We start from the raw sequence: 22088 nt of genomic DNA on the forward strand, positions 1-22088 counted from the left end.
GGAGATACACAAAAAGTTCAAATATTTTATATTATTTTGCCTATAGTTTAAATAGAATACTGTTTAATAGATCTGTTTGTTAGATTCCTTAAAAATGGAAAGAAAAGTTATACTCAGATCACCTTTGGCAATGGAATTTTAGTACAAGGATTTACTGAGATATAAGGTAGCCCAGGACAATATTCCTGAGTCATTTACTCCAGGAACTTCCCAGACTGGAAAGTATAGCATGACAGGTCTCATGGAAAATTGGAATCATGCCTATATTCTCTTAGTTCATAAGGCATTTTTACTTTAGAGAGGGAGAGAATGTGAGTAAGCCCATATACAACCATTCAAAATGGAGTGCCAAAATTGGTTAGAATTTTAATGCCACACCAACACAGGAGTTCAGCCTCCTTTGTGTCCAGTCTTTACAGAGGTTCAAACATTTGTAGCCCAGGATGAATAGGCTGGGTTCACTCAAATCTAACACAAGTCATAGCAACTCAGAGCAGTTTGCTTAAGGAGGACATCATAAGTATAGTGGGTATTCAGCATTTCACAAACACGGCTGAAACAGAAGAGACACTGAAATACTAATTGTTTAAAATTTCCTTTCATATTTAAACTAAATGTATCTTGACTCTAAAAACTACATGGACCCTTGATACAACTCTTTTGGAAACTCATATAGTTTATATTTTTTGCTTGGCAGTATTAAAATCCTTGAAGATCTGAAAATACAATATATTCTATTCAGTAATTAATTGCAATGTCTTGGATTACTGGTTTATAATTCCATTTTGATGATAGTAACACCTTAGGTTTCTCATCATGGGTTTATTAAGCCACTTTAAACAAGTACTAATTTCATAAGTCATGAATAATCTTTTGAAACTTAAAATATTAAGCAAAAATGTCTTAAGTTTTACTTACTACATTCTGTAAGTGTGTACTGATTTTGTTTGGAGAAGCGGTTTAGCAAAATGGAATAACACTTAGATCAGGGATCTGGGACTAGGACATGGTAGGACTTTTCCTACCTAACCATGGAATTTGGGCAAGTTATTTAATCTCTTAGGCCTTTGTTTCTTATTCTACAAAATGTGGAAGATAAATCACTATTCTTCTTCCTATATTCTTTATTATATATACTTCATTTCTATTAATAAGTAAAAATAACCATTTTTGGTTTTAGCATTTAATGTCTCCTTTTTTTTTTTTCAGTTTAACCTTAATTACAAAGGGCCCTAGTCACTTCTGGAAAATAAACTAAATTGTATGTCCTGTAAATATTTGTCTGACGAAGCCTGTGACATTGTGTATGGATTTCTGGCATTGCAGGAAATGTGATTCAGCAATCAATGCATGGGGAGCCCCATGAGCACCTGTCCGACTAGAATGGGGAGTTGGTGAAAGAGGGGAGTTGGAGTTATGAGGCATAGTAAAACTGGGATAAGTTTTGGAAGGCTTTGAATGATGGATTTAGGAATTTGAAGTTCATCTTACATGCAATAGGGAGTCATCTTTTAAAAAAAATTTTTTTTAATGTTTATTTATTTTTGAGAGAGAGAGAGACAGAGCGCAAGCAGGGGAGGGGCAGAGAGAGAGGGAGACATAGAATCCGAAGCAGGCTCCAGGCTCTGAGCTGCCAGCACAGAGCCTGACACAGGGCTTGAACCCAGGAACCGTGAGATCATGACCTGAGTTGAAGTCAGATGCTCAACCGACTGAGCTACCCAGGTGCCCCAGGGAGTCATCTTATAATGGAGTGAAAGTTGTATCTTAGAAAGGTAATCTGACAGTTATGGGGATTAGTACGTAATGGGGAGGAATGAAGCCGATATACCAGTTTAGAATCTTCCAAAGTTTTCAAAGTGTGAGATAATGAGGGTCTAATCTACCATGTTGACAGTGGGAAAGGAAAAGTTGAGAAGGAATTAAAATCTGGGAAAGAAGGCAAAACAGGGCATGTTCCTGATAGATATGATGGATGAGGTAGAGACTAATACAAGATGTCTCCAAAATTTTAATTTGAGGAAACTGGAAGAAGGTCATTAACTGAAATAGAGAAGTTGGAAACGTTGCTATTGGAGGGAAGATCTTGAGCTTTGTTTTAGGCAATTTGAAGGGCAAATGATGGTGAGAAATGTTTAGTGGCATTGGTAGCTGGTAATGTCTTCTAATTAGGGAAGAAGCAAAGCTGTAAAGATTGACAAAATGGTGAAACAGCAGCATAGATACTGTATTTGGTTTAGCAGAAAAATATAGATGAAAGTTTTGTCTGAATAATTTTTGACCAGGTTATAATAAGATAACAGTTTAATATCATACAATCTTGTATCTGCATAGAAGACCTGTCTCCTGAACTCCAGACTTAGAGAGCCAATTGATGTCTTTGTGACATCAATTCTTGGATACCTCATATGTGTCTATAACTTATGTCCAAAACTGAACTCTTGGTCTCCTCCAAATTTGCTTTTCCCCATCTCACTTACTGGCAATTCCATCGTTTGATCAGGCCAAAAACATTGGAGTCAGCCTTGATTCCTCTCTGTCTCAAACTTCACATTCAACATACAACTCCTATGGCACTATTAGTTGCATGTTCAAGATATATCCAGATTCTTATTTACCATCACTACGACTGTCCAAACTCCCATTATCTCTTGTCTGGATTACTGCAATAGCATTCAAACTGATCCCCCATAGGCCATCCTTATAACAACCATGTGTACTTTAACAACATGTGCCAGATCATGTCACTCATCTCAGCATTCTCCAATGGCTCTCTGTCTCACTAAGAGTAAAAGCCAAAGTCCTTCTAATGACCTTCAGAACTCTATAGGATCTGGCCTCCTGTTACTTCTCTGACATCATCTCCTACTGTTCTCTTGGATCACTCTACTCTAGCCACCCTTATTTCCTGCTTTTTCTTTAATATGACAGCCATGTTCTAGCTTCAGGGCCTTTAGACTTACTATACCCTCACTTATCCCCATGGCTCATTCTCTCATCTCTTTCAAATCTTTGCCCAAATACCTTCTCAGGGAATGGATGAATGAATGATGTGAATAGGTGCCATCAGGAGGCATCAGAGCACTAGTGCCACATGCCCTTCTAACAGAAGTCAACACATAATTACCCTTCAACATTTATTGAACACCTATTACATATAAAACAGATGTGTATGATTGGCCGGTGTTAGTGAAGGGAAACGTTGAACTAATCTTGTTGCTTTAGAAGGTTCTTGAACATAGTTAGCACATACTGGAGCAAACAGCTGACTTCTGTAGTCACTGAGAGAGCAGTATCTATTAACAAGCAAATATCTTGTCAGATAACCTAGGGCTTCCACATTCTAGGCAATCAGGATCTACAAACGTAATCCTTCAATCCAGGCAGTAATGAAATCACTGCACGATTATAACACCTGGTTCTAGTCCCAGGTTGACTCTTAGCTTTGATGGGTGACTAAATTACTTCTCTTATTGGCTCAGTTCTTTTATTCTTATGATAAAATATCTAATCTCATCCATTGCCCAATTCAGGTTAAGGCAACAGGTTAGTATACACTCAGGTGTTACAACTGGCACATATATGTATGCATTGTGGAGTTTGAGAATACAAAGTCTTTTTTAAATGTAAGAATTTCTAAATTAGAGCTATTTAAAACTAGTCTTCAGGTTGTGGTAGACTTTAAAACTTTAATCTTTCCACTTTTAATCCTATTTTCACTAGCACCACTTCTGTGGTTGAACTCATAGCTTATTTTAGTTCACGCCTGCTAGTATTTGAGTCCACCCTAGCTCAAAACAAAGGAGAAACATGATCAGCTTGAGTTGTCAACCTGAGACATTAACATGTGTAGCTCATCTCAGAAATGCCTTTGAGGGTAAGACAGGCAGTCACAGATATTGACTCACATATATTAACAACCCTTCCAAAACTTCCAGGTAAGCCGAGGGAGAATCAGTAACTTGTTCAAGGTCATTCAAGCTAGAAAGTGTATACTGGCTTTTGTTCCCAACCCAGGTTCCAAAGCCGAGGTTCCTTTCAGGACATCATTGCTAAGAGGGAGATCCAAAGAGGAGTGGAAGGAGAATAAGCTATGGTTGGATACTTCTAAATGTGGTGGAGGGAACAAAGAGATCATAAAATCTATTTGGGGCGGCGTGTGAGGTGGGCCTTGAAGGATAAACCGGAGATTGGGCAGGCCGGTGTGGGGAAGAGCGAGGCGCTTTCAGCTAACGAAGTAATGAGAGCTGCTGGCCGATCTCCCAGTTCCTCGACTGGAGGAGTCGTTCTAGGTTGAAAAAATAACGTCCGGTGGGTCTTTTCTTCTCCCCCTACCCCAGTCTTTTCCTCTGGGGCTTTTCAACGGTCACCGACTTCACCGTTAGGCATATATTATTTTTATAACTTGAAAAATCTCCATGTTTTAAAAAAGCGACCACTGAGTCCCTTGCACAGTGGGTGGAGATCCCGCCAGACCCAGGCACACCCCCTCTCTCCCAGCTCCTTAGCCCGGCTGCCACCGGGGGAGCGTTTGTCCCCGGGGAAGGGCGCTCACCCCTGCGGTGGTTTTTGTCTGTGGGAGCCGGGGTCCGAGCAAGGGTTCTGGCAAGGGCGGTCCGGGCCTTGGCTCGCCAATCTGGCGGGGGCGGGGCGGCACGTGGGGCGGTGCCGCGGGCGCACCTGCCCGGCGCGGCTGGGCTCCCGGCGGCTGCGCGGACCGACGTCTTCCCTCCTCTATTTCCCCCTGCCTCCCGCCTCCCGCCTCCCGCCTCCCGCCTCGCCGTGTGTTTACGTGGAGACGAAGATGGCGGCGACGGTGACGGCGTTGCCCGTGCGGCTGAGCACGGTCAGCCAGTGAGCTCGTAGACTGGTTCCACTTTGGGCGGAGGGAGCGCCAGGCCCGGCCCTACTCCCTGGGACCGCGGAGCTTGCGGTCCCACCTCTGTCGGAATCGACCTTTCCTTTTTACCCCCGACCTTCCCTGTGTTCCCCCAGCCTTTTCTGCAGAGGCCATGGAGGACGAAGAGAGACAGAAGAAACTGGAAGCCGGCAAAGCTAAGGTAAGAGAGCCGGAGGCTGCTGGGCCCGTGGTGGGAGGCGGTGGCTGGAAAGGGGTGGGAGAGGGCCTGGGAAGCGGAGATCGCAGTCCCGGTTCGCTGCCCGGGAGGAAGGTGCCGCAGGATCTGAATTTTCCCCTTGCCTTCTTCTTTCCTTTTTCCAATTAAAAAAGCCTGGTATTACTACCTAGCAGAGGATACTTCCGTGATGATTGGATAGTGTGTCTCCTTTCTTGTGAATGCCCAAATTAAGTCCCCTCCTTTACTGTATTGCTATAAGCTGGTATTTATTGCTTCTAAATCTCCAGCCTTTCAGTTTTAGGGAGTTCCCTGGGTAGTGCAGGCATTGTGCTTTTCAGGGTGGGGATTTAGAGCTTTTCTTTATTTGGTGGGGGATTTGTACGCTTATCATCAGCTTAGCTTTCTTTGGTGGCACGCTGGCACTCTTGGATATGTGATTGGCCTGTGACAGCTGCGTTAGCAGTGGCTTGAGTGTGCCACAAGTGCCAGCTGTGAAGTTCTCGTTAGGGGTGTTTTTAGAAGCGTAGCTTTGTATACTTGTGTTTGGAGGTCTTTGTCACGGCATGCGCTTTTGTATTGTGTGGAATGTTAATGCAGTCTGTGAATGGAACTGCGGGAGACGAAAGGTTCCATATTATAAGCAACACCTATAGAATTCCTTCTTTAAATAATTGTTATCTATGTCTCTGTGAGTCCCTATTTTATGTCTGTGTGAAAGAAAAAAACGTAAAACAATACAAGACTATGCACAGGTACTATTTACTGGGCTTCGTGAAAAATTTAATACAGTCAAGATATAAATAAAATATCATATTTCTTTTAAAAATTACATATTCGAGTATATCTTCTAGCTGGCTTCAAAGGCCCCCTTCCTCCTTATGACGACGTTACCTTTTATAGTTTATATTCTGTCTTATTAGAAATAATTGTTAGCAATCATACTTGGACCACAATTAAATTATAATATTAACTGTTTTTTCTTTCTTCCTCTCCTTTCCAACCTAAAAGTAAAAGAAAGGGGATCCATGATTTCAGTAATCATTGAAGGGTCATACCATGGAGAGATGCCAAGTAGATGTTCAACACAAGTTTTTTAAATGAATATGCATATAAACCAGCTTCATATTTCTGAAATACATTTGGCTTTCCCATAAATTTCTTCTAAGATCAAAGCTTTAGTGCTTTTATGTTACCAGGTAAATTATTACTTTAAAGTCTGTAAATGGAGGGAAGGGGGAATCATGACATCTTCAGAAGCCCAAAGTTGCTTACATTTCTGCAACCTGAGGGTCTGAGCAAGCTCTGAATCCAAGAAGGTGGAGGTAAAATGTGTTTCTCCTTTGAAAGCATAGATATTCTAATTAGACATTTTTGTTACTTCAGAATTTGGATTCTCTGCCCCCAGAAGCATCTTTCCTAAAGGTATATATAAAGCAGTCTTACAAAACATTGTTTACTTTGGGCCATGCATATAATAATGGATTTATTTAAATTGATGTGGCCCCACCCCAAAAAATTCTGGTTTATTTGTATGTGTGTTTTGTCCTTCAAAACTCTGCGTATAGGTTAAAAATCTTTTTCTTTTAATAATCACTTTTATTGTAGAAGATTATCACCTCTAGAGTTGAGCCCAATTTTTCTAGTCAGAAATCTGTCAGATTTATAAGGCAAGATATGTTTGTTGGAACGTTAGCTGTATAATGTAGAAACACTGGAAACAACATTCATAGAGAATATTAGAATAAATTGTTTTTTCAGCCATATCATGTAAGTTCGGTGGAATATTATACAGCCATTAAGATTATGAAGACTGATAGAATATGGAAAATAGATTGAAAACAGCATCATCAAAACTAGTGTGTATACATTATTTGTAGAAACTTGTGTGCTTTTAGATTAGGACTTAAAAACTTTGTATTGTAAAGTCATTTAGCAAACCTACATTGAACTCCTGTTTTATACCAAGAGTTGGAAATTTAGAGGTGGTGACAGTCTCTGTTCTCAGGTTGCTCACAGTTTAGTGGGAGAGACAGACATTGAGTAAGAACAATGAAAGAGAAGAACAGTAGGATTTTTGATGAATTTTTTCATTTGTAAAAGTGCGATAAATGTTGCTACCTTGTTTAAGACTACTTTACAAAAGAAGGTTCTTGATATTAATGCAGCCAGGCATGGTGCCTACTACATAGTAGGTTCTCAATAAATATTTGCCTAATGAATGAATGAGTAGAATAACCATGAGTCGTTCATGGTACTACTTTACTAGCAAGTTATAATTTAGTAACAGTAATCCAGAATTCCCTTAATTGGAAATTGTTATAGCTGGCCTCAGAAATCACTTAAAATGATCATTCCCAAAACTTATTTAGAAACTTGGTTTTCTAAATGGCTTGTTTATTCATTGGACTTAAATATTGTATTTGATAATACAGTAGTTTTATGAATCACAACTTCTGCATTTTTTTCTTAGTGTTTGGTAAGCTAGTCATTGAAAAATTTCCTTTTTGTATCTAGACTTTATAAATGATTATTTTTATGACTTGAGTGCAGTGTAGTATGCTTTATAAAATATTTTATAATAACCAAAATCTGCAATGGTAGAATAAATTCTGATATATGTAGCCATTAAAATAATACTAGGAAGACTTTGAGTTGGGAAAATGTCCACAAATAATGCCAGGTTAATAAAAATGTTACCATAAAAGATGTATGTACATATGTATATGTGAAGACACTTGAAAAAAATGCACTGAGATATAAATGATGGTTCTCTCTTGTGTGGTGGGTTATTGGCAATTTTGTTTTCTTTACACTTAGTATTTTCCAAATTGTCCACAATATATTTCTTTTAGGATTAGTAAAACATGTTTAAATGCCATTTTTAAATACAGTAAAAGCTTATCAAATACAATATAAGGAAGAACTTGTTATATTGTGGTATGGTTATTACAGAGAATAAAAAAATGAGGCACAGAATAAACTAGGTTTCCAAAGGACCCTCAGTTTGGTGTAGTCCTGCAACCTTAGTTCTTATTGTTGCTTGTATTACATATTTGGGAGCCTATAGTAGACTTGCACAGACCCCCTTTCTGTTTTGTAGTTCTTTTTTCTTTGCTGTGTATTCTCATTGCCGTGGTCACAGTCATCTTGCCTTGCTCCGTCTGATCTGCTTCTTCCCCTAATTTGCTATTTTAGATGTGCTGTGACTAGACAACCCAGTAAGTGAGTGTGATAGAATGGTTTATAAAAATCAAAATCAATGAAGCCCAGTTAGTGGGCTTTATGACAGTTCAGTTTTTCTACTACCTGTTGGTTTTTTTGGTTGCTCTTGGGTCCTCAGCTACTTCCTTGGTATTAATGTAGCAAGAAGCTGGACCCATGGAGATGTGAGACATTACTGCATTATTACGTAAATATTTTCACAGCTGGACTAACCCTATTTACCGGCTGCTAACAGGGATGGCACTACATAGGCTGTCCTTGTGTTAAACTACTTTAAGTGACTTCATTTTTTTTCCAAGTGAAATTATTTACACTGTTATATAAAGAAAGTATTGTAATGTTATAGTGAACAAAATTAGAGGACAGTTGTGTATTTAATATTATTAATGTTATTACTCCTGTAAATTCACATTGGGTATACTTGACATTCTATCATGTAGCAGAATACAGTAAAACCAAAGTTTTGCTATTCAGCATTGTATGTAATTGGCATTATTTGGTGAATAGTTATTATTGCTATTTTTTTTAATGTTTATTTTTGAGAGAGAGAGACAGTGCAAGTGGGAGAGGGAGACACAGAATCTGAAGCAGGCTCCTGGCTCTGAGCTGTCAGCATGGAGCCTGACGCAGGGCTTGAACTCACGAACCATGAGATCATGACCTGAGTCAAAGTCTGACCCTTAATCGACTAAGCTACCCAGGCACCCTCATTTGGTGAATAATTATTAAAATTTTTGCCTCTTGCACTCAGTAAGTAGTAATTATATGATTTTTGTTTAATGAGCATTTTGAAGAGTAGTGCCAATTGTATGCAAAAAAGGACAGTGCTCTGTGCAAGCTGTATATTAGGTTATTGACAGCTAGACTTTTCAGTTACTACTTCCACTCTGATAGACAAAGTTACTTATGGTGTAAAATTGTTCTCTGCATATTTCAGATACACTGCTCCACTACTAAGAAAGTTGCTCTTCATCCTTGTTTCTTTAAAATTTTCTTTCTTTCTTTCTTTCTTTCTTTCTTTCTTTCTTTCTTTCTTTCTTTCTTTCTTTCTTTCTTTCCAATCGTCATTTACTGTAACAGTTCATTGTGACTTAAAAACTAATTCATGACCTTCAGGCTTTGTTGAAAAACAAAATATCATTTTTAGGTTACGAGCCTTAAGAGGGATAATACGGAGAAAGAATGAGTAGAATCAGCTTCTTAAAACGTATATTGAAGAAAGGTTTCTAAGGCAAATCCAAGAAATGTCAGGAATCAGATCAGATGAAAGATCCAACGAAGAGAGATTTAACAAGCAGGTCCCTCGTGTCAGTGAAACTGAAAGCTGAATGAGAACATGGAAGAGAGGAAGTGAAAAAGATAGGATATATCCAAGGGATTAGAATATCACTTGCCCAATAGACAAGATGGGACAGAAATTATTTTTACTAAACAAAAACTTTTAATACATAAAGGTTGTAGGAAGAGCTAAACGATGTCTCTAAAATATCTCTTATAAGCCTACTGATTACTGAAATGGAAACAAATTTCTAGTATGGAACTAGAAAAAGTTCTCATGGTAAATTATTAAACATTAGATGATAAGGAACATTATATTTCTTTAAGACACCACTAAAATTGAAATTAGTCATTTCATTGGTTAGCATCTCTTTTAAAACTTTAATTTGGAAAAGCTTCAGAATTTTAAAAAGTTTATTTATAGAGGCTTTTTTGCATCTGGGGTCTATATGTGTGGGAATTGATAATACTGCTACTTGGCATACTAGAAAAGGCAGTAGGACTTTAGAGACATTTATTTGCTTATTCAGCTGACATTTTTGAACGCCTACAGTTGCGACTATGGACTTTTACTTAGCAAGCATTATTTAAATTATCACAAATTGTGTACTTTATGATCTTTGAGAATAATCCTGTTGCAGGACATGAATCTCAACAGGTGTTGTGAAGAATAAGTGAGATAGTGATTGAGAACTTTTTGAGTTCTCATGCTAGATACAAAGAAGCTGTGATTTTTTAAAATTGAGATGAAATTCACATAACAAAAATTAACCATCCTAAAACAATTCAGTGGCATTTAGTAAGTACACAGTTTGTAACCACCAGTTCCATGTAGTTCCAAAACATTTTTATCATTCCACAATAAAACCTTGTACCCATTAAGCTGAAACTCTCATTCCCTCCTTTTACCAGTCCTCAGCAACTACCAATCTGCTTTCTGTTTCTGTGTGTACTTATTCCAGATATTTCATATTAATGCGCTCCTATAATGTTTGACCCTTATCGTCTGGCTTTTTTCACTTGGTATAATATTTTCAAGGTTCATCTGTGTTGTAGTATGCATCAGTATCTCAGTTCTCCTTTATGGCTGAATATTCCATTTTATGTAGCATTTACTACATGTTGCTTATTCATCCATTGATGGGCATTTGAGTTGTTGCCACCATTTGGCTATTACGAATAGCACTGTGATGAGCATTCATATATAAGCATTTGAGTACCTGTTTTCATTTCTCTTGAGTATATACCTAGGAATGGAATTACTGGATCATAAATTAATTCTGTGTTTTTTTAAGGAATTGCCAAAGTGGTTTTCCAAGTCAGCTGTACCATTTTACATATCTGCCAGCAGTGTATGAGGGTTCTGATTTCTCCATATACTCACCAACGTTTGTTTTCTGTTTTGTTTTTTTAAATGTTTATTCTGAGGGAGAGAGAACATGGGTGGGGGAGAGGCAGAGAAAGAGAATCCCACACAGGCTCCCCACTGTCAGCACAGAGCCTGATGTGAGACTCGATCTCTGGAACTGTGATATCATTACCTGAAATGAGCTGAAATCAAGAGTCAGACACCTAACCAACTAAGCCAGCCAGGCCTCCCTGTTCTCTATTTAATTATAGCCATTCTAGTGGTGGGAGGTGGTATCTCATTTGTTTTGATTTGTGATTTTCTTCCTAGTGATTGAGGATGTTGAGCATCTTTTCATGTACTTTTTGGCCGTTTGTCTATCTTCTTTGGAGAAATGTCTATTCTAAAGTCCTTTGCTTATCTTTTAATTAAGTTGTTGCCAATTATATATTATATTTGTATGCATTTTTTTTCTGCGTACAGAGAATGAGAATACATGTGCTTGGGCAGACAGTAGAGGGGCAGAGAGAGACATACATTTCAGTAGGATCATCTTCCATCTTTTGCTTGTTTGTTTATTTATTTTGAGAGAGAAAGTATGAGTAGAGGAGGGACAGAGAGAGAAAGAGGGAGAATCCCAAGCAGGCTCCACACTGTCAGCTTGGAGCCCGATGTGGGGCTTGAACCCTTGAACCTTGAGATCATGACCTGAGCCAAAGTTGGATGCTTAATCGACTGGACACCTTGGTGTCCCCATCTTGCTTTTTTTTTTTAAGCCCTTAAAAATTTTAAACTTAAAAAAGTTTTAAAGCAATTTAAACTGTTGCTTCCTTTGATTATTAGGTTCTTGGTGAGTTGATTAGAGCTTGATGCTAAAGTTTGATTTCTGTGTGGGCCAGTGAGTCATTCCATTCCCCAGCCAGCTGTTTTACAAGTGCATGCAATTGGTCCAAGGGGCACCTGTTGGGTTTTTGGCTTGATCGTTACCAATCCATTTTTTACTGTGGGAACAAAATAACCCAATCTTGTTTAGTAACAAAAGGGTCTGTCATTTTCATATGTGAACACACTTGATCTGTACCAGTATTTCACTAATATATTTCCCTTTTACTATTAGTGTTTTTGTGGTAGTAGTCATCAAAATATATTTAGGGTACTTAATGTGATCTTGTATGCTGCATAGAGTTTAGGTTGATTTGCCCATGGATTTGACTCCATTAATTGTTCCAGAAGTTTTTTTATGTTATTTATTTATTTTTTGCCTAGGTTATTTATTTAAATCTATAGATTATTTTGTACCATGAGAAATTCCTTTATCCTTTTTGTTCATGAACAGTATAGTGTTTGTTTTAAGTTGACATCAGGGTTATGATTGTTATTGTAGTATATACTGTTCACTTAGATTTTTATGTGGTCTGAATGTTTTTCTGTCTTTTTTCCCCCTTTGAAGAGATCATTTCTTAAAGCCCCAAAGTTACTATTTCGACTAGTAAAAACTACACTAAACTTTAGTATTTAAAATCCTAATCTGTAAAAATTTGAATTTGTAAATTGTACTGATTGAATATGTTCTCTGATTTACAGTTCTCTGAAAAACAGGGTATAAAATCTAGAATCATTTTCCTTTTCTTTTTTTCCCCCCCTTTTTTGGATAGTGAACACACTACAAAATTCCTTGTTCACTAAGAATCATTTATTGTGGTCTTTGGGATTAAGCTGTATGTATTCCTCAGAAGTCTCACTTTTATTCAAGTTGATATTGCCTTATTGTTTTCCGAGGGAAGAAGATATAGTTAGGGACCAATCATAACTACAAATATTTGTTGTCCATATTTATCAAGAATCAAATTTAACATATGAAAGTATGTGAAGGAGATGCAGGGGATTGCGATGGACTTAGGGCAGTGGTACCATTTAATTAACACACCATTTATGGTCTGTTGACTGTGCATATGTATGTTGATTTCGTAAGTCAAATAAATGAGTACATACTCTAAAGGACAAGGTATTAGAAAATGTGTAAAAACTGCAATATCTGCTGGAAGTTTATATATGAAATAATGGGTTTTGGCTAAAAATTATAGAAACTATTTTCTATTCAGAGACAACTTAATACTGGAAATATTTGTAGGTAAAGGATTTTACATTTTCCCAATTAATATTTAAATTTTAATTTGCGTAAATTCCTTTTGTAATGAAAATATTTCTCTAAGCCTTTTTACTCAGTGACTTCCCTTTAATAAGAGAGCTCACTTTTCCACTTCAACCAATAGCACTTATAAAGTTTGAAAAGAAGAGACTAATTCAGGATATATATATATACATGTGTGTGTGTGTATGTATGTGGGTTTTTTTAGTTGAGAAGAGCATATATTAAACTTTTTTTTTAAGTTTATTTTTTGAAAGAGACTGAGACAGTGTGAGTGGGGGAGGGGCAGAGAGAGAATCTCAAGCAGACTCTGCACTGTCAGAGGCAGGGCAAACGCGTGAAACTGTGAGGTCATGACCTGAGCCGAAACCAAGAGTCCAGCGCTTAACCGGCTGAGCCACCCAGTCGCCCCAAGAAGAATATATAATTTTAAAATTCGAAGGATAAAATCCAGTATAAGTCATTTTAATAGGCCTCAGGGTTTTAATCTTAGGACAGAAGAGTCTATATAAAGTATTTTTTTCCTTTAGGATTTGAATTTAAACTTAAAAAAATTTTTTTAAGTTTATTTATTTTTGAGAGAGAGAGCACGCAACCAGGGGAGGAGTAGAGAGAAAGGGAGAGAGAATCCCAGCAGGCTCCATGCAGTCAGCACAGAGCCTGACTTGGGGGCTTGGTCCCATGAACTGTGAGATCATGACCTCAGCTGAAATCAAGAGTTGGAGGCCCAACCAACTGAGCCACCCAGGCACCCCAGAATTTAAACTTTTTCGATGCTCTACAGTTCTTTTGTATCTCATGTGCCATCATATTTATGAGGCCTAGTAGTTTACACCTATTCAGAAAGCATCAGTTGAAAACTAAGATCCTCTGAAGTATTCTGGGATTATTTTCCTATGTCCTGCAAACTCATAACCCAATCCTGTTTATTGTTTTTTATTTTTTATTCAAAATCTGTCTCATACTTAGCCTTTTTCTTCCCATTCTAACACCATTCAATCAGTACCCAGTAAAACCAGGCCCACTTTACCTCACTTCCCTGGCACTCTCCTTTACCTTTCAGATCCAAATAGTCACCATATTCTGCTGGTTTTACCTTCAAAATATTTATTGTGTTATCCCCACTTCTGTTCTTCATTATCTCTCACTTGGACAATGGGAAGGTTGACAGTGGAAGAAAGAATATAAATTCAGTAATAATAATAGCTACTAATTATTGAGCACTAATGCTAGTAGACATTATGCTAAGGATTTTATATTTATTACCTCATTTAATACTTACAGCTGTTCTAAGAGCTGTGGATAATGTTGCTATTCCTATTTTACGGGTGGGAAAACTCAAGAGGTTAAGTCATTTGCACAAAGTCATAGTGGCAGAGCAAGGATTGAAACCCAGTCTGACCCAAGAAATTTTGTCCTTAATTTCAACCTTACATGTGCTTTTAAGTCTTTTTTTTTTTAATTTATTTATTTATTTTGAGAGAGAGAGAGAGAGAGAGAGAGAGAGAGATGGAGAGAGCCAGCCATGCACCAGGGGAGAGGAGCAGGAGGAGCAGCAGAAAGAAGGAGAGAGAATCCCAAACAGGCTCTGTGCAATCAGCACAGAGCCTGATGTGGGCTTGATCTCACAAACCTGTGAGATCATGACCTGAGCTGAAATCAGTAGATGGGTACTTAACCGACTGAGCCACCCAGGTGTCCTGGTAATTGTTTGTTGTGAAGGATAAGGAAGATGTTATCATCTGAATGTTTGTGTACCTCCCCAAATTCATATGTTGAGATCTTAACCCCTTTGTTGGTAGTATTAGGAGGTGGGGGCCTTTGGGAAGTGATTAGGTCATGAGGGCAGAGCTAAGAGGGCAGAGAGAATAGGAGAGTTTGAGTGAAATGGGTGTCTGAGAGGGGCACTTGAGTGGCTCAGTCGGTTAAGCCTCTGACTTGAGCTCAGGTCATGATCTTGCTGTCTGTGAGTTTGAGTCCCGCAAAGAGCTCTGTGCTGACAGTTCACAGCCTGGAGCCTGCTTCAGATTCTGTGTCTTCCCCTCTCTCTGCCCCTCCCCCACTCACGCTCTCTCAAAACTGAATAAACATTACAAAAAGAAAGAGATAGGGAATGTGGGCATGTTTGGAGGGAAAGAGCTATTTGAGTAAGATGAAGGTAAGTTTTGTTTTGGATATGTTGAGTTGGAGGTGCCTATTGGGCATCCTAGAGGAATGGTCCAGTGTAAAATTGAATGTGTCTGCAGCTTCAAGACAGAAGCCCATGCTAGAGATAAATATTTGGTTTGAAGATACTCGCTGGCACTCTGGGAATGAGGGGTTCACTCAGGAAGAAGACTAATGCAGACTGAGTTGAATCCTGTGGAAGCACCCATGTTTAAAAGGCAAGTGAAGAAGTATCTGCACAGGACACTGAGACACAAACTGTTCACAAAGCTAGGAGTTGATATCTGTGAAATGGAGAAGACAGAGTTTTAAGTAAGGAGGAGTAACTAGTCAAAAATAAGCAATCAAGTGTAATGGAGACTTGAAAAGTGACCTTTAACTTTAGCAGCAATTGGTCAGAAAGGGAAATGTAGAATTCAGATTGGGAAATGTAGAATTCAGATTGGGAAATGAATGGGAATCAGGTGGTATATGCTAACTAACTTTTCAATATATTTACTGTGAAAAGCAGTATAATTGTAGTCATTATGAGCTTGGACTAGACCAGACCATCTGGGATCAAATTATGGCTCTGCCATTTTTTAGCTTTGTGAATTTAGGCAAGTTACTTAACTTCTCTGTGCCCCTGCTCCCATCTGGAAAGTGAGAATAAAGAATAGTACCAGCCTTGGGCTTCAGCTAATATATATAAACTCTTAGAGTATTGTCAAATTATGAAAAGTGTTTGAGAAGTATTTTAGCTATCATCATCCTCTTCATGTTGGAGCATGGAGGGTCAAGCTATATAGCAGAAAATTAGATTCAAGACATAGGCGGGGACCAGCTAATGAGACACCATACGTGTTATTAAAATAGTGTGGATTTTATCCTAAAAGTAGCAAAAACTGTTAAAAGAATGTATAGGTAGTATGTTTAAGCTCTGAAGAGATTATTCCTTTCCAAAAACTATATCCCCTAGTCAGTTAGGTATGTTGCCACCAGGTGGCAGTTCTGTTATTGTTATACCGATGGAGCGGTAAAACCATTTTTTTTTTAAAATATAAAATATTGACTTGATTAACATAGCTAAATGTAAATGCCCTAATTCTAGTAGGGCTTTTTTATTCTCAAAAACCTGAGGTGTTATGTAAGTGAAGGAGAGAAAGTAGAGGGTTATTTTAAAGATAGATTTCAAAGGAAGGTAAATGAAGTATAGTTGGGCTTCACGGGAAACTGAAAAGGCATTTGGAACCAGTGCTGTTCTCTACATCATCTCTTATCTTTCACGGTATCTGATACTCCTTTTGCAAGTCAGCTTCCTTTGCCTGTACACTAGTTTACACGTGACCAAAAATTATAGGATGAGTCATCAAGTCTTTCTATTTAATGAGGTTGTTTTTCGCTATATACACTTTTAAAAAAGAGAAGGGGAGAGAACATTAAGGAGTGTAAGCATATTTCTTTATAGAATAAGTATCTAGCCTAGTGGTTCCCAAACTTTGCTGCACAACAGAAGCACCTGGGAAACTTCAAACAGTTTTGAATCCTAGGTCACACTCCATCCCCAAATCAGAATATCTAGGCCGGGAGCCAGGACTCACTATTTTTTAAAGATCCTCAGTATGCAGTAAAGTTTCAGTTCCAGAAGCATCGCCACTTTGTGTGATCTGCAACATTGAGTGATTATACATCATGTCCTCTCTCATAAGTCAGTTACTTTCCTTGGTGTGCAACTGAGGACGTAGGAGAACTGGCTGTGTTGGATACAGAGAAAAATATTTCAGTCTGCAATGTTACTAGTAGGTTTATCATGTAAATTGTACTTTATGGTTAATTTCAGGGATATTTATAGATTTCTATGATTATCATATCATACACTGATTTTAGAATCCTTCATGTAAGATGCATCTTCCCTCTGTTACCTTTCTGGACATCTTTCTTACCTCCTTGTTCCCTAATTCCAGAAGAATAGAATAGACCTCCCTCTTTTCTCCTCAAACTAGAGTGTGAGGAGAGGCAGGAGTGTCACAGATGGTAGGAGCTATGAGCACTGGCTAATTTCCTCAGAAGGAAATTCTGCATACTTTAAAAATACCTAAATTAATTATGTTTCACCTACAAAAGAATAAATATAAAATGTATAGGTAAGATAAATTATTTAAAAAACTACTTTTATACTTACACATCACCCAGCTTAAGAAATATGTACATTCAAATACATTTGAAACTCTTCCCCTTCGTATAATCTAATCTCACCCCCGTCCCACCTCAGGTAACCACAATTCTGAATTTTATTGTTGCCTTGCTTTTCTCGATCACTTATGTATACATAAACGATTTATTCATTCTGTTTTTTAAATTAATGGTATCATGTTGCAAGCAGTCTTTATCACATAAAGTGATTTGCTTTATGTTCAATGTTAACGCAGAGAGTGTTCTTTCCTACATATGATATTCTGTTATAGGAATTTGCCTTAGTATCAGTGAGCATTTGGGTTGTTCCCAGTTTGGTTTTTTTTTGTTTGTTTTGTTTTGTTTTTTAATTTTTTTTTTTTCAACATTGATTTATTTTTGGGACAGAGAGAGACAGAGCATGAACGGGGGAGGAGCAGAGAGAGAGGGAGACACAGAATCAGAAACAGGCTCCAGGCTCTGAGCCATCAGCCCAGAGCCCGACGCGGGGCTCGAACTCACGGACCGCGAGATCGTGACCTGGCTGAAGTCGGACGCTTAACCGAATGCGCCACCCAGGCGCCCCAGTTTGTTTGTTTTTTTTAACTACTGTTGCTGCTTTGTTACCTTTTGTCCATCTTCTGATGCCCAGCACGTGCCAAGGGCCCTGATGTGTGCAGAGATTGTGATCCCAAGATCTGTCAGTACTTGGGGAGTAGTGACTGTGTTGGGGAATGTGGCAGGAAGAGGAACTGAAGCCAAAAGCAATATTTGTAATATTTGTGTGTTTATTACATATCTCATTACATCACAGAAATGATCTCTGACAGATGTCCTTCAGAGCTGTTGATGAACACTGGATACCTGATGGGATGGGCCATGAACCAACCAGATGTAGCAGTTCTTCTATTATTAAGTTGACTAGATTAGTTCTTCTTTTATTATCAAATTGATAATTCCTGCAAAAAGAAGATACATGTATCAGAATAGTAGCCTCTAACCTGTGGCTTATAAATAAACCTCAAGTGATAAACTGGCATGTGTTTATGTTGCTGAGAGAAATAGTATATTACAGGTATACCTTGATTTAAGAATTCTCCTTTGTAAAAACTGTATACTTCTTTCATTTATTTTTAAAAGAGATTAAACTTCATAATAGAGAGAGACTAGATAAGATCAGGGCAAAGTGCCATTCTCTCACTGTTCATTGTTAATAACTGAGGTGATATTGAGAAGAAGCAGAGGTAGATGGTGAGTGAACAGTGAAGGTGTAATGACCCGTCAGTGTTGTCAGTTGTGCTTATGAGGAGGTGTGGTAACAGTGTCTGGAGAGGCTGATGAAAGTGGCTAGGTCCCAGGACAGCTTATTCCTGGAGCTCTGCCTTCTTTCTGCTTTTTTGGGATGCGATTTGTGGTAGGTGTATAGTTGTATTATATCCTTTTAAAAACAAGTGATATTAGGGGTGCCTGGGTGGCTCTGTTAAGCATCGAACTCTTGGTTTCGGTTCAGGTGAGTTTGAGCCCCGCATCAGACTCTGTGCTGACTCTCTCTATCCCTCTCCCTCTGCCCTTCCCCTGCTTGAGCAAGCTGTCTCTCTCAAAATAAATAAATAAACCCTAAAAAAAAAAAAGGTGGTATTAATTCGGTTAGTGAATATTCTTTACAGATCTGTCGGGGAGGGAGACAAAGATGTTTCAAAGAAGAAAACAATCACCCATAGTCTGAACCCACAAGTAATCACTCTTAGTTTGTTGATTCTTGGTTTCTTTGTATATTTTTAAACTTAACTTGTATCATACTCTTTATGCAATTCTGGCTTCTTTTCCCCTGACTTTATCTTGAGAGCATTTTCTCACATTAAAAATTTTTTGAAAACATTTTTGACAGTTACATAATTTACAGTGTATGATTATGCAATAATGTAACCATGGACCAGATATATAATCTTTTTTTAATAATTTTATTTATTTTAAATAATCTCTGCACCAGTGTTCAGCTCAAACTCATGACCCCGTGATCAAGAGTTGCATGCTCTTCTGACTGAGCCAGTTGTGCACCCCATCTGTTTATTTAATTTTTTTTTTTTTTTAATGTGTGAGAGAATGAGTGCAAGTGGGGGAGGGGCAGAGAGAGAGGGAGTCGGAGGATCCAAAGCGGGTTCAATACAGGGCTCGAACTCAATGTACTGTGAAACTATGACCTGAGCCAGAGTCAGATGCTCAACAGACTGAGCCACCCAGGTACCCCAACTCCATCTTTTTTTTTTAAGGGAACTGTGCACATATTCTGAAGTTCAGAGGAATAATGCCTAAAATTGTTGCTTAGTGTACCTCTTTTTTTTTAAGTTTATTTATTTATTTTGAGAGAGAGCGTGCATGAGCTAGAGAGGGGCAGAGAGAGGGGGTGGGGGGAGAGAGAGTCCCAGGCAGGCTCCACAATGTCAGCACAGAGCCCAGTGTGGGGCTTAAACTCATAAACCATGAGATCGACCTGAGCAGAAATCAAGAGTTGGACGCCTAACTGACTGAGCCACCCAGGTGCCCAGTGGTGCCTCTTTTTTAATCATTCATTTTTGTTCAACAAATACTTATTGAGCAGCTATGTGCAGGGGCATCTGGGTGGCTCAGTCGGTTAAGCAGCTGACTCTTGGTTTCAGCTCAAGTCATGATTTCACAGTTCATGAATTCAAACCCTGCTTTGGGCTCTGTGCTGATAGTGCAGTGCCTGTTTGGGATTCTCTCTCTCACCCTCTCTCTGCCCCTCCTGCTCACTTGCACATTTTCTTGCTCTCTCTCTCTCTCTCTCTCTCTCTCAAAAAATAAGCTAAACAAACAAAAAGAACCTATGTGAAGGCACTCTTCTAGACTTACAGTATTATGTGGGCTTTGATTTTGATTAAAAATCCCTGCCTTCCTGGAGCTTATCATCTACTTACCTGTTCAGAAATAAGTTGACCGCATAATCAGTAACATGAGCCTAAAACAGTATTTTGATAATTTTATGTACTTAGAAGAGATTTGTTCTAAACACTAAGGTCATTCTACTTTTTATTCTGTATATATCATCTTTTTTCATTTGGGATCATTTAGTAATAGATACTGTCTATTGTATTGTTTTTTCAGAGTTTTTTTAAGCTTTTATAATGTAAAATTTCAGTTTTTCCTCCTTTATAATTGAGAGTAGGAAGAGGAAAAATGATAGGGAACAATTGAAAAAAATTCTTCAGTAGAGCCCTTAAAACCAGAAGAAACCTTAAAAGATCCTTCTAATCTACCTCTTCATTGTGCAGTTGAAGGTACTGAGTTCTGCTGAGGTCAAGTGGCTTGTCCAGCGTCACAAAGCTAGCTTATTAGAACCTCTTTAGATACAGTGGTCCAGTACTCTATTGTATGTAATCCATATACTTTTATGAAACTTTTTTTTTTTGGTCATTAGGGAAATGCATTTTAAAGTGTATTTGTTTTTGAGAGAGACCGAGACAGCGTGAGCTGGGGAGGGTCGAAGAGAGTGATAGAGTGAGTGAGTGAGAGAGAGAGAGAGAGAGACAGAGAGAGAGAGAATCCCAAGCAGGAGAGAGAGAGAGAGAGAGAGAGAGAGAGAGAGAGAGAGAGAGAGAATCCCAAGCAGGCTCCACGCCATCAGCACAGAGCCCTCTGTGAGGCTCGAACTCACGAAACTGTGAGATCATGACCTGAGCCAAAACCAAGAGTCGGATGTTTAACCGACTGAGCCACCCAGGCACCCCTGAAACATGACTTTCATTCAACAAATGTTTGTGCCTACTATGTGCCATACAATGAAATGTGTTAAAATGTGCAAAATTAAGGTGATTCCTTAGACTGCAGAATCTGTTTTCTTCTCAGACATGGTGTTCCAAAACTAATAAAAAAATCTACATTGAATGAGATTATAGTATATAAATAAGACTAGGGACTTAACAAATATAAAGTTCTGAGGTCTTTTCCATATCTGATATGTTGGGGGCTATTTGGCACTGTTATTTGGAAAATATGCTTCAGAGCATCCTTAAAATGTTGCTTTTGTCTTCTTTGCTTTTCAGTTGCCCTACATACAAATTGTCTTTGGGTCAACTGTTGTAATCTTCTTTTTGTTTCCATAGTTAGGCCCCTGGAGTTTTGTTGTAATAGTTTGTACAGCATTCTTGTGCAACATTCATTAAGGAATATTAAAAAGGTTTAAAGGCAGCACTGACAAGTACCAATAGTCACTGTAATTAGAATTAATTAGGATTTCTTAAATTTTCTACAGCAAAAATAGAAAATGGCTCAATTTACAGCTGTTTTTGGAAACTGGAGAGACTAGATAACATTCAAAAAATATTTTATAATGTTCTCTTTGGGTGTGTGTGTGTGTTGTTTTGGGTGTGTTTTTCTCCCAGTCTTGTCAAAAAAGTGTTTGTTGGTTTGGTGATTTCGTATATTCATGCCTTTAAATTTAGCATTCTGGGATTTAAAGTATAATGACAAACGAGGGGGGAAAAGGAACTCAGAATGCATGGAATATAAATTGGCATCATGGAAAAACTACTGGATTTGGAGTCAGGGGTTCTTGTTCTCTTTTGCCACTTAACTGATTATGATCTTAGGCAAGTGATGCCTATTTGTCTTTAAATCTCAGCTTCCACATTCTTTTTTTCTAGTTGATATTCCCTGACCTCTCCCTACATCTGCGACC

The 22088-nt window shown here is 38.3% G+C and overlaps 1 protein-coding gene across 7 annotated transcripts in view; it reads left to right on the forward strand.

The window, feature by feature from the left end:
- The first annotated feature begins 4935 nt into the window (after nt 1-4935).
- The window catches only part of AKAP9 (A-kinase anchoring protein 9), a 153688-nt gene continuing 136535 nt past the window's right edge, over nt 4936-22088 (forward strand). For all 7 annotated transcript variants that reach the window (XM_045052355.1, XM_045052356.1, XM_045052358.1 and 4 more), the window contains exon 1: nt 4936-5060. In XM_045052355.1, coding sequence (XP_044908290.1) covers nt 5013-5060 — 48 coding nt within the window. In that variant the 5' untranslated portion in view covers nt 4936-5012. The remainder of the gene's footprint in view (nt 5061-22088) is intronic.

This window comes from Felis catus, chromosome A2 (assembly GCF_018350175.1).
Source record: "Felis catus isolate Fca126 chromosome A2, F.catus_Fca126_mat1.0, whole genome shotgun sequence".
Classification (NCBI taxonomy): Eukaryota; Metazoa; Chordata; class Mammalia; order Carnivora; family Felidae; genus Felis; species Felis catus.